Source organism: Rhipicephalus sanguineus, unplaced genomic scaffold, assembly GCF_013339695.2.
Source record: "Rhipicephalus sanguineus isolate Rsan-2018 unplaced genomic scaffold, BIME_Rsan_1.4 Seq2745, whole genome shotgun sequence".
Classification (NCBI taxonomy): Eukaryota; Metazoa; Arthropoda; class Arachnida; order Ixodida; family Ixodidae; genus Rhipicephalus; species Rhipicephalus sanguineus.
Window position 1 is genome coordinate 19099 of NW_023614920.1, and position 19974 is coordinate 39072.

At 49.8% G+C, this 19974-nt stretch overlaps 1 protein-coding gene across 1 annotated transcript; it reads left to right on the plus strand.

The window, feature by feature from the left end:
- Positions 1-517: 517 nt before the first annotated feature.
- LOC119376912 (phospholipid-transporting ATPase ABCA3-like) lies at positions 518-19331 on the plus strand (the record flags this gene model as incomplete). The annotated part of the gene is made up of 8 exons (XM_049411504.1): positions 518-542; positions 1919-2176; positions 3731-3978; positions 5806-5964; positions 7838-7996; positions 9315-9496; positions 15775-15948; positions 19109-19331. Coding segments are annotated over exons 1-8 (1428 nt in total), but the record flags the coding sequence as incomplete, so codon positions are not given.
- Positions 19332-19974: the final 643 nt, after the last annotated feature.

Consider the following 19974-nt stretch of genomic DNA (forward strand, 5'->3'; position numbering starts at 1 on the left):
ACGCACAACTGAAAAATAAGAGTTTTTTTTTTTCAGCAGTTCTCCCTGGAGGTGACCAGAGCAAAATAACGTCGCTCATGCTTTCGCTTCGTTTTTAGATGTGACCGGATGTTCGTGGTGCGATTAACTCCTAACCCGAAATTTTAGGTTGATCTCGGGATTTGGGTATTCGAAAATACGCCTCCGAGCCTTTCACTCGCAGAACTCGCGCGTTTCTCCTATATTACCATGAAGTGGCGCATGAACAGTGCGCAGCAAACTCGGACAACCAATGCAACACTTGCAGCTTAATATGCAATGGAGCGACAGTACAGTGAAAGAATATATGCCTGCCATAGATTAACCACCTCACGGTTTCCTTTGCCCATCACTCTGTCAGTCATCTAATTGCAGTTCAATGGCACTTCCGTTCTCCTTCAGAACATAACCCGAAATCCTTTCGACTGTCACTGTGTTACCTACTCAGCAACTGCAGAAAATACTCGAACTGTAACAAGCAGTAAACGTGCTATGCGCCATGGATGCACAGGGTGGAACGAATGGTGAGGCGCAGGCGATACCATGTTGCCTTCATTGCAAGAGAGAGCGAGGCGCAGCTTAAGGTAATCCATTGAATATGCCATTTACTTGTCATGAAAAATAAACAAGACGCTAAATGCTGGAGCAGCGATATCTTACTTTGCAATTAACTGCAGCGCAACGGCCACGCACGTTCTTTCTTTGGTACTATAGACCATCGCACGTGCGTTTAGAAGAAGCATCCATGCCCCAACTATCACACGGCGTTGGAGCCGTCACACATCACATGGATGGCGGGCTTAGTTAGTTCACAGCTCATTGAGAATGAACACTGGTAGCAAGCATGCGATAAGAACAAGCAGGACGCTGTCGTGATCGTTCTGTCTGACCCCCCCCCCCTAGGATAAGAATATGCCGGACGATGGCGTGGTCGCGCGCGCTATTTCGACAGACCTCAATAGACGGCTCCTACCCTTGTACATGTTTTGCTCTCCCCGCTTATTTACTTCGCATTGAGGCGACAAACAGCACGAAAACCGCTTCGCTTCCTGGAATGGCCATATTCCCTTACTCTGAAGTAACGTAGTACTAGGCGAGTTGGTATAGATTTATGTCGAAGCGTAGCGCGAGGAAAAACAGGGAACAGTAAAGAATACACAGGACAGGCGCCATCAGGGGCGTAGCCAAGGGGGGGGGGTTGGGGGGGTTCAAACCCCCCCCCCCCGAAATTTTTCGGTTTTGCTTGCGTATATAGGCACGCACACATACAAACGCACGCACGAACATACATAAAGTATGGTTGAACCTCCCCCCCCCCCCCCGAAAAAAATTTCTGGCTACGCCCCTGGGCGCCATTACTGGGAACTAAAGTTCAATGGAAAGAAAATCCGCGTCTCATAGTTGGCAATGACAACGCCGAAATGACATCACGTGAACATCCATGAAAAAAACCAAAGAAACAAAAACAAAACAGAATCAAACAGGCTGTAACAACTTGCGTAAAGCCAGAAAACAGGGGTTATCTACAGAACTGCGAGCCGGAGTTATCTGAGATGTTTCTTGAAGGTAAGCGTACTCCGCTTCTTGTAGATGTATCGATGAGTGGCTAACGCACGTGTCATTATCCTGTTTTATCGAGGCCTGTCCTGTCGCGCCTGTCCCGTGTGTCCTTTACTGCGTCCTGTTTTTCCTCGCGCTACTCTTCGACATGAATTCCTTAACTCAAGTGTTTTGTAAGATTACGCGAGATCGGATCCTAAAGGCGTTAGCTGCTAGCCTTACTTGGTATAACATTCGAATTTTTGGTATCGCATTCAGTGCATCGCCGTTGCGGCGAAAAGGTGATTTCTTTTTGCTTCGACTCTGTTACACTGTTTCATTGTATTGCGATCTTTTGCAGCTTTACTGGGCTGCATGGCATCGGTGTTTATAGAGCACTACGCGCTCACCATGGAGAGCTCCCCGCTGATTGCGCTGGTGGAAATAGTGCTACAAGTTCTGCGCCTGCTGCCTTCCTTCTCCTATTCGCGGGGCCAGACGAAGCTCTTGCAGCTCGCCAATGAGAACTTCATCTGCCGCATCGGCGGACAAGTGCTCGAAGCCGCCTGTTTCGCCAAGACCGGCGAAGCGAAGCTTTCGCTGAAACAGTGCTGTGCACGTAAGAATCTTTATTTTCTTACCTCTTTCACAGCAAACTAAGCGATTCGTATATTGCATCTAACTAGGCCTACTCAATAGAAAACCCCTAGCGGGCATGTGCCGCAGAAATTGGGCGAGCCCAATACTCAGCACTGGTCCACAAAACCATAAAACACAGAAATATATGTAAACACAAGAAAGCAAGTAAATAGATAAATAAAGAAACGTGTAAATAAATAGCATACGCTAAATTAAAAAAATATATTCTTTGCCTTTCTATACGTTTCATCAAAATTATGTGCCACCTCTGTGCCATGCGTTCGACAGCTTCAACCACATTCACAGAGTGGAATGCCTCATGAATTTTTTCTGTGCCTGCGTCGTTGCAGTTAACGTATCCGAAAAAAAAAATTGTAGTGGCTTAGCTTGGCTATGGCAGGATATACGTAGCGTTAGCAAAGGTTCACCTGATTATTCTTAGCTTTGTAGTTTGTCTAGGATTATTAGCCTTCTTCTGTTCATTCTTCGTACGCTGAACCGGTAATTGCGAGGCAACTACTTCGGGATCCGATGAGATAAGCTTCTCGGCTCTTCTGCGCCGTCGAGCAGCATTTGCGCTCTACTTCTCCATGGCGTTACCCACCTGCAAACGGCAGTCAGAGGCGCTATCAAGCGGCCCCAGCGGTCCGACGGCGACTGCACAGCGAAGGCGAATAGCTGCGCGCGCGCCGGCGCCACTGTGTCTATGGCAACGACATCACTCCTCTCGAATGCGGCGCAGACAAGCAGCGGCGAGCCGCGCGCGGCGGTGGCGGAGTCTGCGCGCGCGCCGGCGCCAGCGTGTCTGCCGCGCCTATAGACGACGCCACTCCTCCCGAACGCGCAGATCAGCAGCGGCGAGCAGCGCGCGGCGGTGTCGGAGAGCGCGTGAGATGCCAGCTCCGGTGACCCAGCTGTATGACATCACTAATCCTCGCGCATTCGCAGCACGGCTCATGACCCTCCACGCGAAATCGGCTCCGGCTAGGCAAGTGTAGCTAACGCTACAAAAAAATGCCGAGTGTCCCTTAGACTCTTGCTAAGATGACTCGAGAAGCGAAAACCTTACTGGCGATGCACTAAAAAAATTCGGCATCATGCTACATTCTCTGTAACACCTGAAGGCGAAAGTATGCTGCACACATTGTAACGCATTACCACTTGGTAATGCACACATGGTTATACAATTGGTGACCAGACCTTGCAAGACGTAACGATACCACAGTGTCAGACACATGCATTAAACTGCCTCGACTTTCTCAGTCGGTAACATTGTTCCCACCTTCATATGAAACTTTTTGCACCTAAGCAGGACGGTTTGTCACTTTGGTGCTGGGACTACCAGCGTACGTCCCTCGCCGCCAGGAGCGAGGGTAATAACACTGCGACGAGAATTCGCTTCAGAAGCGATGGCTGAGCCCTCCCTAAAGAGTCAGCTCGTACTTCCCATACCATCACGCGCAATTCTGCAGTTTCTAAATGCACTATCTGCTGGCGCTTTATAGGAAATTGTTTTTCCCGCACGTCTATGCAGATATCAACGACCCCGATCCAGCGAAGTACGCAATCAATCCAGTGGACCCTCATAATTATTCTGCCTGCTACGAGATGCTCACTCTCGCTATCGAAGGTCCTGTGCTTTTCGTGTTGCTCATATGCCTCGACCGCTTCTGGCTCCGTCGGCTCGACCAACGTTTGAGCGAACCCGATTCTGAACAGCAGCTCATGATGAAAGACCAGCCTGGTGCTCAAGGCCTCGGCGCAAACGTGGGCAGCACAAAGGTACCTATAAATGTTGTTTGGAGTTAGAAAAGCATGGGACGGTATTTACAGTGCGATTTTAACACTCTTTACGGCGGAGTTGCATATAGCTAGATTGTGGCGGATCGCGTCCGCGTACAAAAGACGCGCAGAACAACAGTTTTCGGCGAACCAATTAACTCGACTAATCCAGCGTATTTGTGTCGAAAAAAACTAACGTGGCGTAAGTAAACATGACGGTGTACGATTTCGCCGCCATGGCAGAATGAAGTCAACGATTTTGCCCGAAAGAGAAGACCACTTGCATAAGAAACGAACGCCGCGCCGTTTCTATACTTTCGAAACAACGGGGTTCCTTTCGACAAATGTAGTTCTAGAACGTGCGTGCGTGTTACAATCGTGCCCAAAACCAAACCAGCATCAAATTATTTATTCTTAAGTTTTCCCAATGGAAAAATAATTGCGCGTTAAAATCAGAGGCGTGCTAGAATCGTGCAAACAGGGTACTACAGGCGTCGAAAGCGTTGCGAGGTTGGGGAAAGAGTAATGCATTAGTGAGGGCAGAAACACTAAACGTAACTTAAGCTTCTCTTTTGAAGCCATTGCTTTTCTGGGAATTTAATTCTTTCTCAGTTTCCAACTATACACTGACAGATCGCTACTGTCAAATGCCAATCCACAGTGCCTCGCGCGTAATGTTCTCTCTTCGTTGTTTTCTGCTTTGTTTTTTTTTTTTGATGTTGTTTTCCACGTTCTTCTTTCCGTTTTTTTTCCCCTGTGTATATAACCATCGAGGGTAGATCACAATAAAATATCAGTTGCGACGCAGCGCTCCTTCCATAAGTACCTTTCTTTGTCCCCGTGTTTGCGACGCGTTTTTATTCATTATCGTGAACCACATCCAACTAGCTCAGTTAGCAGTCCTTATTGCGTGTACCTATAATGAAGTTCGCATTCAAGTTAGAGTAGGATAATTTTTTTAAGTGCGTAGTTGTGCGAGGCTTATCGTGCGCGTCTGCGCGCAACTGCAGCCTCGAATGATAGAACGTTTTCGGGCCTCGTTGCAAACCTTCACAAGAGGACCCTGGCTGGACCCTCCCACGCTCGACGAAGGCTTTTTCCAGTAGCTACATAAACCATTTATACATAATTAACGCTATACAGCAGAACCTACCTCGACAAGGGACTGCAACACCAATTTTAAATACTGCCACTCAGCGGTTTCGCACGTGTGGTAATGTCACAAGAATACACGTTCTGAATAAATGATTTTGTGGTGATTTGGGCACGAGTGCACTGCAGATTGTTCTTTTAGCGGAATCCACCAACAATTGGTTCAAGTCATCTCCGTCACGGAAATGACGTCAGCAAAGGGGAACGCGGACATAGAAAAAAGATCAGAAAGAAAACATTGCCTGAGGCATCCTATCAGGCAATCGAACATATGCAAATTATCTTTCTTAACGAACAGCAGTGCTGCAACTGCTTCTGTAGCGATACATTTCACTTTCGCATTTTGAATGATTCCTATGAAAGAGAGATCAGCCGTCACTTTTATTAAATATCACGAACAGTACAATTAACAGTAACAGAACAGTGTGTACGTGTGTGTCTGAGTTATGATCCTATATTTATCTGTTATGAAGTGTCGCCATAACTCAGACATTTCATAAGCCTCATGGCTGGAGACTCACTAATCTCCTACACACATAGTTGAAATTCTTCACGCTGCATTCTTGGCAAAGTCGCAGAAGTTCCATGGCGCATTATGGCTCAATTTGAATCTAATTATCTAGCTGAATACTTCCAGGAGAATGTCAAAACTGAAGATTATCAACTTCCTCACAGGCTGCCAAGCGCTACGACACAGATGTGCTTCAGGAGGATAAACTGGTCACTGGACTGCTCTACGAGCGCATGCCGCCACCACAAGGCGTCAGTCCAGCAATGATAGTCTGTCGCTTGCAGAAGTCGTACGGCTATGTCGACACCAACGTGGTGCTGAAGGCAAGTTTTTACTGCGAAAGCTGTCATGGGATCACAACAACAGTGCCGTAGTTGTCCGCCGTCGCCACCGCAGCCGGTGTCCGTAACCGCTAGAAAAAATTTAATGAGAAAACATATCCAGAACCGGATGGGATTTTAGCCCAGGCCCTCTGCGTCGCAGCCAAGTACTCTACTATAGATCTCCGCTGGTGCTTGAAACTCCGTTGCATAAAAAAAACTAAATAAAAAAGGTGTCATGCCGGGCAAGGAATCGCGTTAACATATGTAATGTAGCGTGGCAGAAGAGTAAAAAAACAACCAAGCGTCACACAATGCTAATTGCGCAAGGAGTGTGTGGTTTAAAGCTTCCCACACACTACAAAGTGCTCCGCCATAATTCTTAATTGTCATAAGCACATGCAGCATCAACAAAGTCTACGTAATGCCTCACAAATGTGTAGCGGGTATACCTCGCTTATCCACAGAAAGACGAAGAATGGCAAAGTGGGTGCTCCCATAATTCACAAAAATTATTATTTATGGCGTAGTGGATACTTTGCATGCGTACATGTATTAGTTACCCCAAGAGAGTTTAGAACGGGCTCTATAGAAAGGCCACTTTTCCAGCTTTCGTTGTGACTGTGCTGCGCGTTCCGCACGGGCCCGGCGCTTTTTTAAAATGGTACCTCATTCGCAAATCTGAAATTAAAATATATTAAGGTAATGTTGTGACTCCTTTTTTTTAACGTGGTTGTTGGTAAAAACGGTCATATAGTAGATACGCCTGCCTTTATCTTGGACATGTCGTCGAACCAGAATATTGCAGCGATGAAAGCATTATATACTTAAGAGCGTAGACTCTCCAAAAAAAAACAAAAATATAGAGAGAGAGGGAGCCGTAGTAACTCTTCAGGAGCCATCCAACAGTATTTGATCGTACGAAACACGATTACCAGAAAGCAACGGGTGGTTGAATGCACTGTCTTGGGTAGTAGGCTTGTAGCGGCCTTGGAATGGTGGCACGGCGTATGTTGAGGTATTGATTCTTTGAAGTAAGTTCGCTTTTAAATCTTGAGAATTCTTACAGCCAATGCACTTGTACGTGCCCGCACCTGTCTTGTTTTTCAGAGTCGAAGTTTCGTTCCAAAAACCAGCAGAGTTAGAGCCGTGGACGCAGATACGAAATTGCTTAATTTCGCACAAGGCATCTAATTTCGTTGGTGCGTCCCAGATTACGTTTTTATGGCATGGATAAGCACTTGGGGGCTTTTGATTTAAGATTTGTTACGTAGTTTGCCTCTAAAGAATAGATTATGGCTCATAGCTGCTCGTTTATCGAGCATGTACCGTAGTATGTCCAAGCCGTTGTATATGGCGTGCAAATCCATGGCAGCACATCTATTCTTGGAGCAGGGGCGTAGCCAGAACTTTTTTTCGGGGAGGGGGGGTTCAACCGTACTTTATGTATGTTCGTGCGTGCGTCTGTATGTGCGCGTGTATATATACGCAAGCAAAATTGAAAAATTTCGGGGGGGGGGGGTTGAACCCCCCCCCCCCTTGGCTACGCCCCTGTCTTGGAGCGTGAAGTTGACTGGTTGTAACTGTGACAGCTCTCGGAGAAGATTCAGCGCGACCTAACCTAACCTAGCCTAACGATTGGTTCACTAATTATCGCATGGTTCTGCGGTTGTGTATTGAACACGCTGTGCCCGTGATGGCTTGTGCGGTGTAACCATGAAAATAACACTTTTCGGTTGTCATGATTAGTGTTAGCAGCGCTGTGGGTGCTCGGAGGAGCGGCAAGCAATGCCTTAATGTGTATGCCAGTGAAAGTTCACAACGTGACCCTTCGATTTTTCAGATTTTGCTATAACATTTTGTTTCCAATGCGCAGGGCTTAAGCTTCACCGTGAGACCCGCCGAGTGCTTCGGCCTCCTCGGTGTGAACGGCGCCGGCAAAACGACCACGTTCAGGATACTCACGGGCGAGATACTGCCGCACGATGGCGATGCCTTCGTTAACGGATTCTCAGTCGTTCGCGAGCGTTCCCAGGTAAGAGGAGGCGTTTGAACAGTAATGAACCCCGTAAGCGCCACGCGAGTAAGCAGCCGTATATACGTGAGCATCTAGTTCGAAGTAAGTTGGAAGTCATTGGGGAGAAGTTTTACGATTGTAGATATGTATATGCAAGGTTTTTTTTTATCTAGTAAACATTGTATAAGGCTTGAGTGACCGGAGTGCATGATTGACTGATTTGACGGGATCTAATCTCTTCATAATACGCGTTTTAGTTTGTATCTTGCATATAACCAATTAAAATTAAGATGTCCCGCGGTTCACCATATGAAACGTTCATTAGATGTGGCGATCACATCATATATCAAATATGACCGGCAGACGCTATCGGCGACAGTATTGTTCCATAAATCCCAGAAAGCGATGTAATCCTGAGCAACTTGCAGGAATGGATGCAATTAACGCGGATTGCGGCAATGAAAAGAGAGACCACTCAGTTGTCACAATTGCAAAACTGCACAAAGCGCTGCCGTATGCAAAGCGCGCTTTCCCGCAACGCTCTTGAGTGGTGCTCTGTCACTGCAGGCATACCGATGGCTAAGTAGTCTTCACAGCAAAGCAAGCACATCGCTCCCGTGCTTCAGGAGAGGTCACGCAACCCCTGTGCGCCTGCGCCGCTTAGCTGGCGCTGCGCGGAGCGCGGTCATAAAGCCCCTTGATAAAGCCCCAAGATCAAGGGGCTTTACACGGCCACTCTGCGCCATGCTCGTACCAAGCGTGGACGACTCTGTACATGCGAGAACGAATTCCGAATGCTTTCCAGGCGTTTCATTTTTCTCTCCTTGTCGCAGCAGTCCATGCTATCGTTTGCCTACACGGACATGTGATTTGTGATCCCTTCGAGACGGCGCACAATCACGTAATCATTCATTAATGTAGAGTAAACCACGGCTGCACTTTCCGAACGCAGACCACACGCTACCATAGTGCCGACCGCCGCTGCTGCGCGCAGTGCATTGTGCTCTAACGACGGCCGCGTGGAGCGCGTGAAATAGAACGTGTTCTATCTCTGCGCCGGCGGTGCCAAGCACGCCGAATGCAGCCGGATGCGCCAGCTACGCCATCATGCCAGTACTTTTCACTTTTCACCGGCGTAGCTTAACCGCGCCGCGAGTGGTCGCGCGCGCGCACTACGCCGGACTAGGAGGTTAAACACAGATCGAAAAGACAGATCGATCGAAACACGACAAGGGCTCGGTGCTGTCTTTTGTAAGCTGTCACTGTGGGCTGTCTACGATGCCCTCAATAACTGGTACACAGCCCCTGTGTCGCCGCTATATGTCGCCCCTCGCAGTTCCATCGCTACCTGGGCTACTGTCCGCAGCGCGAAGGCCTTCTGGACATGCTGACCGGCCTGGAGACCCTGCTGCTGTACACCCGAATGCGCGGCATACAGCTCACCGAGCAGTACCTACACACACTGCTATCCATTTTTAACCTCGAAGATATCGCCGATCAGCTTGTGGCACAGTACAGGTGCGCAGTGCAGTTATTTCTTGTATATATCCTCTATGACTATACAAGCAAACCGTCAAAGCAGGAAGGGTTAAAACTATCGCAAATCGATTCTGCACAAGCGCGCGATGATATCGTGATCGAAAAATTGTGGTATAAAAATATTACAGCAGATACGACGCATTGTTGGGAGCCGAATTCATGCGATTTTGTTCGTTAAAGCAGCGAGAAGGCCGTGGGCTATTCGAACAGTCGTAATGTGCCAGAATATAACACATTAGGCCTTAACTTGCTTCTAGCATAAGATATCTTAAGAAACACGACATGTGCAATATTATTAACTTGAAACATAACTAATTAGCGCAAAAAAGGACAAAGTGCAAGGAGATGCATGAAAACAGACAGGATGCGGCGCTAACTGGTCTCTTTTCTTCACTTTGCCCTCCGTCCTTTTTTGCGCTAATTAGTTATGTTTGAAGTCAGTTCGCACCAACTAGCCCAACTCGCATCTCTAATACAGTAATGTTATTAGCATGAAATGTTGCGGTCACGTGGCCTTTCTGGTAGTCAGCCAATTGCACAGCCTTGTTCAAGTTGTGATCAGTATTTCAAGTAGAGGTCCAATGCAGAGTAGCACAGAAAAGCTGACAATATATATATATATATATATATATATATATATATATATATATATATATATATATATATATATATATATATATATATATATATATAATTGTAGAGCAGCATTGGAACGTTGTAATGGGCCGTCCTCTTCAGCGCCTTCTAGTGGGTCGCCCTCTTCGTCTCTTCTCGGAGACGAAGAGCTCCTCGTGCTCGTGAGAGGCTGCGCTTCGTCGTGACTGTCGTGCATCGTCGCCGTCAATCCAGCCGTCAATAAACGCCTTTACAAAGTGGTGGAGAGTGCTGTACCGTCACCACAACTTCGGTCTCCATTCGATGCCCCTGGAGCTCCGATCCCGTACCGTGCCATCTACCATGCCGCAAGACGCCGCTCTGCAAACGCCGCCTCCTGCCCCGACCGCTTGTCCCGGTGTCCCCCGTATCCGCGACCCTCCTGTCTTCACCGGCGCGGATGGCACCGACGTCGAGGACTGGCTCGCGATCTACGAGCGTGTGAGCGTCCCCAACAAATGGGACGAAGCAGGCAAGCTGACCAACTTGGTTTTCTACCTCGCGGGTGTGGCAGGCATGTGGTACAACAACCATGCATCCGATTTCCCGACGTGGTCCGATATCAAGACCGCCATCGTCAACGTGTTTGGCCGCCCTGCCGTTCGTAAGCTTCAAGCCGAACAGCGCTTACGTGAACGAGCTCAGCAGGCAGGGGAATCGTTCACGAGCTACATCGAGGACATCCTTGACCTGTGCAAGAAAGCCGACGCGAGCATGTCGGAGTCTGACAGAATCAGGAATGTTCTGAAAGGCATCGACGACGATGCCTTCACTATGCTGCTGGCCAAAAACCCTCGCACAGTGGCAGAGGTCATTACCCTGTGCCAAAGCTACGAGGAGCTGCGCCGGCAGCGCTTGATGACCCGTCGACCGCCATCACGCGATGCTGATCTCGCAGGCTTGTCGGCAATTCCTGACCACTCCACCTTGCTCGCCGAAATCAAGTCGTTCGTGCGTGAGGAAATTGCCCGCCAGGTCTCTCTACTGGCTTTCACTCCACCGCAGCATGTTGACCAGCCGCCAACTACACTTCTGCCTCCTCTCCGCCGAGCGATTCAGCAAGAAATCGCGGAGGTCATTCCCGAATACCACCAGCCGCCTCTAGTGCCTGCACCACTAAGCTACGCGCAAGCTGTAGCCAGGCCGCCCCCAGCGATTCCTGTGACTGGCCCGCGGAGTTACGCCGAAGCCGTCGTCGGACCACAGGCCTTCGACGCGGCTGTGCCGCCTACATACGTCGACGTCGTCCCCAGGCCCCGACTGCTGCCCACAATGCACTCATATCAGCAGCCGCCTCGTCCATCCCGTTCTGCGACATGGATGGGACCCGCGAATAGCTGGCGCACTTCCGACAACCGCCCCATTTGCTTTGCGTGCGGTTGCGCCGGTCACGTCGCACGCTACTGCAATCGCGTGCAGCCGCCTCGGGTCGCATCAACCCTGACCAGCTCATCAAGCAGCCCTTATTATGACCAAGCGCCGCCTATGTCACCGACGTCCCGCCCCGCACCATCTACCCGCCGTTCACCGTCTCCACGACGTCGCTCACTGTCGCCGATGCGGCCACGTTCGGGCTCACGCGACCAGGAAAACTAGTCGTCGCAGTCCACGAGGCAAGGGCTGCGACGCTATCGAACTGCGAAAGCCCTCAGCGAAGCCCCTCGAACGTGATTGACGTATTTGTGGACAGTGTTCGCGCATCTGCCCTTATCGACACTGGAGCCGCCGTATCCGTTATGGACGCCAAGTTTAGCCGATTACTGCGAAAAGTAACGACGCCGCTTTCCGGGCTCTCCCTCCGTACAGCCAGCGCCCAAAGTATTCACCCAACAACGGTGTGCACAGCTCGCGTCATTATTCAGGATGCTCTGTACGCCGTCGAATTGATCATAATTCCTGCCTGCTCTCACGACGTCATCCTAGGATGGGATTTTCTCTCCCGCCACGACGCCGTCATTCATTGCGCACCAGCCGAAATAGAGCTCTCACCCTTCTCTGAATTGGCGCCGGCAGACAGTCCATCGGCTGCGGGCAAGGTACTTGTCAAAGACGACACCAAGGTGCCTGCAAACTCGTCGACGGCGGTGTCAGTGTACTGCGCCAGTCTCTCCGACACCGTTGCACTTCTCTCGCCATCTGACCGTGTTTGCACGAGGAAAGGCATGCTGGTGCCTTTCGCGACCGTGCAAGTCACTCAGGGCAGTACGTCAATTTTTGTTATCAACCCATCTCCGTACAGTGTTACGTTGGTCCGAGGGGAATGTCTCGGCAGCGTGGAACCCCTCGAAGACGCACAAGTTATGGACGAACCAGATGAAATGCACTGCCGCAGTTCCAGTACGCTCGGCGCTCTTTCGACGTCTGGTTCATCACCCGCTGATGTCTTTGGTTCCTCCATTGCTGACGATCTTACACCGGTCCAGCGCTCCCAGCTTCTGGGCCTATTGGACGAATTTCGCTCTTCTTTCGATGTCGCTCAAACTTCTCTCGGCCGCACTTCCGCCGTTACGCATCGCATCGACACTGGCGCCCAGCCGCCACTGCGGCAACGTCCATATCGCGTGTCTCCCACAGAACGTCGGGTAATTAATGAGCAAGTGGACGATATGCTTCGACGCGACGTTATTCGGCCCTCGGACAGCCCATGGGCGTCTCCCGTTGTTCTCGTTGCGAAGGAGGACGGTTCCGTGCGGTTCTGTGTGGACTACCGACGGCTCAACAAGATCACTCGCAAGGATGTTTATCCGCTGCCGCGAATCGACGACGCAATTGACAGCCTCCAAGGAGCAGAATACTTTTCATCTCTCGATTTGCGCTCGGGGTACTGGCAAGTACCCATGGCTGATGACGCTCGACCGAAGACAGCCTTTGTCACGCCCGACGGCTTGTACGAGTTCAACGTCATGCCGTTTGGTCTGTGCAATGCGCCGGCGACCTTCGAGCGCATGATGGACACCGTTCTGCGCAACTTGAAATGGCACACGTGCTTGTGTTACCTGGACGACGTCGTCGTTTTCGCTCCGGACTTCTCTACGCACTCTTCAACGTCTGCGGCATGTTTTGACGCGTTTGACCAACGCCGGCCTCCAACTGAACCTGAAGAAGTGCCGATTTGCAGCACGGCAGCTGACAATCCTAGGCTACGTCGTGTCCAAGGACGGAATCCTTCCCGATCCGGCCAAGCTTCGGGCCGTGGCCGAATTTCCCAAACCAACGTCCGTCAAAGAACTCCGCAGTTTCGTAGGACTGTGCTCCTATTTTCGACGTTTCATACGCAACTTTGCCACCATCATATCGCCGCTGACGAAGCTCCTTGGAAGTAACGGGCCCCTACATTCGTGGTCGTCCGAATGCGACGACGCGTTCGCAAAGCTCCGTCGTTTGTTGACGTCTCCTCCCATACTACGCCACTACGACCCTACGGCCCCAACGGAGGTACACACGGACGCCAGCGGTGTAGGCCTCGGAGCTGTTCTTGCGCAACGCAAACCAGGGTTCCCTGAATATGTCGTGGCATATGCAAGTCGTACGCTCACCAAAGCCGAGACCAATTACACCGTCACCGAAAAGGAATGCCTGGCGATCATCTGGGCCCTTACGAAGTTCCGACCTTATTTGTATGGTCGCCCATTTGATGTCATCACCGACCACCATGCACTCTGCTGGTTGTCATCATTGAAGGATCCATCAGGCCGCCTCGCCCGCTGGGCACTTCGCCTACAGGACTACGATATCCGCGTGCTGTACCGCAACGGACGCCAGCACGCTGACGCCGACGCACTCTCGCGCTCCCCCTTGCCTGACGACAATACCCACAGCTCAATGTCTCACAATGCCGTTTGTTCCATCGACGTTCACACTGTCGCTACCGAACAGCGCAAGGATCAATGGATCGCTTCACTGCTAGACTTGCTCACTGATCCTTCGGCAACACCATCCACTCGCGCGTTGCGTCGTCAAGCCCACCATTTCGCCATTCGCGACGACCTCCTCCACCGACGCAATTACAACGCCGACGGCCGCCAGTGGCTACTGGTAATACCCCGCAGTCTGCGTTCTGAAATATGCGAATCGTTCCACGCTGATCCGCAGTGTGCGCACTCTGGGGTATCGAAAACATACCACCGCATTCGCCAACGGTACTTTTGGCGAGGCATGTACCGCTACGTGCAGAAGTTCGTTCGCTCCTGTATCGATTGTCAGCGCCGCAAAACTTCAACGCACCAGTCACCAGCAGGTCTGCAGCCTTTACCTTGCCCTGACCGGCCGTTTGGGCGCGTTGGCATCGATTTGTATGGGCCACTCCCTCTGACTTCGGCTGGTAACCGCTGGGCCATCGTCGCTGTAGACCACCTTACGCGATACGCCGAAACTGCCGCCCTCCAAGCGGCTACAGCGCGCGATGTAGCCTCCTTTCTGCTCCGCCGGTTCATGCTGCGCCACGGTCCACCCCAGGAGCTGCTCAGCGATCGAGGCCGTGTCTTCCTGTCGGAAGTCGTCGAAGCCATCCTCAAAGAGTGCAACGTTGTTCACCGCAAAACTACTGCTTACCACCCGCAGACGAATGGGCTCACGGAACGCTTTAACCGCACGCTCGGAGACATGCTCTCGATGTATGTCGCCGCCGATCACACAAATTGGGATTCCATTCTACCTTTCGTCACCTACGCCTACAATACCGCCCCTCAAAGCACCACTGGTTTCTCACCATTTTTCCTATTGTACGGCAGGCACCCGTCGCACACAATCGACACAATCCTTCCATACAAGCCGGATCGATCTGAGTGTGCGCCTATTTCTGCCACAGCCAGACTTGCTGAGGAGTGTCGCGAGCTTGCGAAGACCTTTACTACGCAGGACCAAGAGCGGCAGAAAAGCATCCGCGGTGAGACCAACACTTCTGCACCCACGTTCCTACCTGGAGCACTCGTGTGGCTCTCGGTCCCTACCACTGCAACTGGCCTCCTCTTCGAAACTGCTGCCCAAATACGAAGGCCCCTACCGTGTCGTCGAATGCACATCCCCGGTCAACTACCTGATTGAACCCATCGACCCATCTTCCGACATGCGCCGTCGAGGGCGCGACATTGTCAACGTGGAGCGCCTCAAGCCCTACCATGACCCGCTCATAGTGACCAGCTGCTAGGTCGCCGGACGGCTCCCTTTTCGTACCCGGGGTAATTGTAGAGAAGCATTGGAACGTTGTAATGGGCCGTCCTCTTCAGCGCCTTCTAGTGGGTCGCCCTCTTCGTCTCTTCTCGGAGACGAAGAGCTCCTCGTGCTCGTGAGAGGCTGCGCTTCGTCGTGACTGTCGTGCATCGTCGCCGTCAATCCAGCCGTCAATAAACGCCTTTATATATATATATATATATATATATATATATATATATATATATATATATATATATATATATATATATATAACTCTCGAAACGAATGAGCAAATTCACAAAACTTTCAGCACGCAAATGACTTTCCAGGCGGCTTCTTTAATACCATGTCCAGTATCACATTTTCTTGATATTTTCTTTTGCGAAAAAGTCTGGCGTAACATCTTTTGAGTTAATGCGGCGCCATGTGAAATGCGTGCGGATTTTCTCCAGTGCCGGCAATCGGCGCAAGCTCTCCATGTGCGTCTCAATGATCGGCATGCCCAACGTGCTTCTTCTGGACGAGCCGTACGCCGGTGTCGGGACCACATCGCGGAAGCGCATCGTGCATTACCTCAGCGCCCTGCAGCGTGTGGCCAAGATATCCGTCGTGCTGACCTCGCACAGGTAGGCACCCTTTCTGCTTCAGTCCTTTCTGTGTGTCCTAAGCGCATGCCCGAGCGACTTTCCAGAATGGTGCCGTGGATTTCGATTAATACACGTAAAAACACCTCGACGTACACTTCCCAGATACAGTCAGTACAGTAAAGCTATGGATTGGGCTTGTGTAATACTGAGTGCAGTGGAATCATACTATGCAGAGCATGCGGAAACTCAGAACTTCATCCGCCAACAGGCTTCCTTAGCTCAGGATGTCCGGAGCATAGACTGCTGAAAGCAACTTTGCTTTCAGCTGTCTGTATTTCAACGATTCATGTAGTTTAGTAGCCTTCTCGGCTCCCTCTGGTTGCGCTCAGTGATCAACAACCAATTTGGAATAACACCCAGCTATAGCAAAACCAACAATAAAAGTTTTGCGTTCTTTATATTGAATTGCAGTATGAATGTGAAAGTGGCAATTTCGGCAACAGTGTGGAAAGAAAATCTTGCTTCGGGTTTAGGAACGAAAACTTGTGTTCGAAAGAATCGGCCTCGAACTGGTGCTTGTCCTGCATACTCCTTGCCTTGAGAACTGTTGACCATTACCCAAGTATTGATAAAATTACCTCATTACTGTCACAGATCGCCTTAGTAATCTTGAATAGTCCGACGCAGCCATGGCTGGTGCTCGCTTGCTGTTAAGACAGCCAGACTTCCTTATCGGCCGAGCCTCAATTGTAGAAGCTCAAAGGCAAACCAATGTCCCCTGCATTTGCCGTGGTCCTGACTAGAAAGATTTTCCACAGTCTTCTGATTGCAGACACGCCTAGATTTATTTAGACATATATTTTTCTAAGGCGGAAGCTTTGATTGCCTGTTTCAAGGTCGTGCGAGGTCCAAAAAGTATGGTCCAGAAAAAGAAGCGGGTGCGTCATCTCTACATCGTCCACATCGTCTTTGCGCCATTCGCTCCAGCTAGAAAAAAAAGCACGTGAGCACTACAGCTGCTTGTCCACTTCTCCCGCTTCGTCTTTGCACCGGCGAGGCCGGCAGCTGCGAAGTGCGCTGTTGCAGGGATGCGACTTTCTTGGTCAGTAATGCAATTTGCAGCTGAAGGCCCGCGTTTTGCTTGAGGAGCACCGCTAGTTCAGGGCAGGGAAGGGTAAAAAGAGGGAGAAAGAGAGCTCCGAGCCCCCTTAGCATGAGCAGCAGTGCAGTAGGGACGTGAAGAATGCCGAGACGCGAGCTCCACACCGGTACTGCGGCAACGGCCCTTCCAAGCATGCACGGTCTAGACGTGCTTGTCCCGTTCGCTTCTAGTCCGGGCCGGGCCCAACTTGGCTGCTTCTGATCAACACTTGTTGCGCAAAATTTTCTTAGACAACGGAGGAAACAGACACGGACGGGCGCCGTTTCGTCCGTTGTTTAAGAAAATTTTGCGCAAGAAGTGTTGATCATGGAGTACCAACTAGCTCGAACCGACACCTTGTTATGCTTCTGACCGCTAGGCTGCGGGTTCCTGAGCTGCTCTTCCATCATGAAAAGCTCCATTGCACATTGCCTACACGTCGCCGCGTCGGCTCAGAGCTTCATTCCACATCGCTATGTGTCCAACTAAGCTTTCGCCTTCACATCCTGAGAAATTTCTAAGCATCCGTTGTAATGTTTTTATTTGACCCGCTTACCTCTCCCTTTAGCTCTATGAAGTTATGTAGATAAGGGGCGCACTCTACCTGACCAATAAGTCGAAGATAACAAAGGCCATGTACTGTTGTTTTATCAGGCGTGCTTGTTGATGCAGACACAAGAAAGAAGTCAGGACACCACAAACGCCGACTAACAACTGAAGAGACGCACAACGGCTGAAAACGTTCCAGAAGAACCACGTGTGCTGGCAGTATTCTCCTAGATCGTCGAAACCGCTGTTAAATTTTTCGTCGAAGCACTCGAAGGTTGTAAAAAACGGCATCGCCATGTCTTGCCTTAAGTCAGCCCTCACCGAGTCGTGTGAGCACAAAATGAGTGATAGCTTTAACGCACAGGTTACGCGTCTTTTAGATGTAGGGTATCCTCGTGATGCAGTGGCCACAGTCGCTGAACGTTTAAAGAAGTCTATTGTATTAAGTCCTAGCATGGTTGCAGAAAGCGATAGGAAGAAACGTGTCGTAGGTATACCGTACATTCATCGCGTATCTCACAGGCTAAAGAAAGTAGGTAGTAGATACGGCGTTAATGTTGTTTTCACGGCTGCCAATAAGCTAGGTAAATTTTGTGCCTCTGTGCAGAGGAAGAATGAGGGAGTAAAAGACAAGAAGCGGACCGATATTTGTTTCGTAAAACACACCAACAAATTCACTGATTGCCGTACGAGTGTGGTGTATAAGATCCCTTTCAGCTGCGGCCGCTTCTACGTAGGACAGACGGGCCGATGCATCAACCAGAGATTGTTGGAACATAAGAGATCGCTAACCCCGCCACGGTGGTCTAGTGGTTATGGCGCTCGACTGCTGACCCGAAGGTCGCGGGATCGAATCCCGGCCGCGGCGGCTCCATTTTCGATGGAGGCGAAAATGTTTGAGGCCCGTGTACTTAGATTTAGGCGCACGTTAAAGAACCCCAGGTGGCCGAAATTTCCGGAGCCCTCCACTACGGCGTCTCTCATAATCATATTGTGGTTTTGGGACGTTAAACCCCAGATATTATTATTAAGAGATCGCTAACAGGAGGCTCACCTTCTATCCTATCTTTACATTGTCGAGATTGTAAGTGCACGCCAAAATTTGAATGCGCAGTGTTGTACCGGCATAGAAATGAAGAAACGCGCCTGATGATTGAAGCATGGCATATCGAGAATAGTGGTAGCGCATGCGTGAGCCAACCGTCGATTAACTTGCATAAAGATGAAATCAAATGCCTTAACAGTTATCTTCCACGTAGACCGCCACGCGTGCCGGATTGATAGGTTCGCCTGTTGCATGGGCATGCGCAGATAAGTTTTCGTGCCTTCTTTCTTTTCAGCCGTTGTGCGTCTCTTCAGTTGTTAGTCGGCGTTTGTGGTGTCCTGCCTTCTTTCTTGTGTCCGTGTTTGCACGCCCTGTCTTTTTAGATTGTTGATGCAATCTGAGATCAAGAATGTGCCACCTGTAAGCGTGTGTCCGCGCTTCCTCGCTATCATCTGTATATGCAGCCTTTCCGACGTCGAGTTCTTGTGCAACCGCATCGCCATCTTGGGAGATGGAAAGCTACAATGCCTCGGCTCGTTTTCGCACCTAAAGGACAAATTCGGGAAGGGCTACACCATCACGGTGAAGACGTATCCGGACAGAAAGCAAGACGTCGTCTACCACCAAGAAGTTGCACGTGAAGTGGTCAAGATCTTCGATGAAGCGGAGCTCGTGCATAGCTTCGAGGTGAGGCTTCTACTCAATCAACACATCTATAACTTTCACATCTATAACTGAAAGCACGCATCAAACAAGTGCTTTTGAGTACTTACCAGCGCCGCTCAAGGAATCAATATTTTTTTGTCCAACGGATGAAGATGAGGTAATAAGAGTGTTTAAAAGTTTTAAGATGGCTAAGAGTGAGGATTTAAATGGTCTAAAAATGGAAGCGATAAAACATGTTATTGATCTGCTTAGTCCATGTCTGACACACATTTACAACGTTTCCTTAAAAAGCGGCATTTTTCCACAGAATATGAAGGATGCTAAGGTGACGGTGATCCACAAAAATGGAGATAACAACACTTTAACTAATTACAGGCCGATTTCAATTCTCCCGCTTTTTTCCAAAGGACTTGAAAAAATTATTCATGCTAGACTATCGAAATTTTTCGACAAACATTCCGTTATAACACAATCACAATATGGCTTTAGATCAGGCTTCTCAACCGAAAGAGCTCTATTGTTTCAAAAGGATTGATTCTCAAAAATATCGAGGCCAAAAAATTCACACTGGGGATATTTTTAGATATGTCGAAAGCATTTGACAAAATACACCACAAGACATTATTAGGAAACCTGCAGTGTTATGGAATTCGTGGTGTAGCCC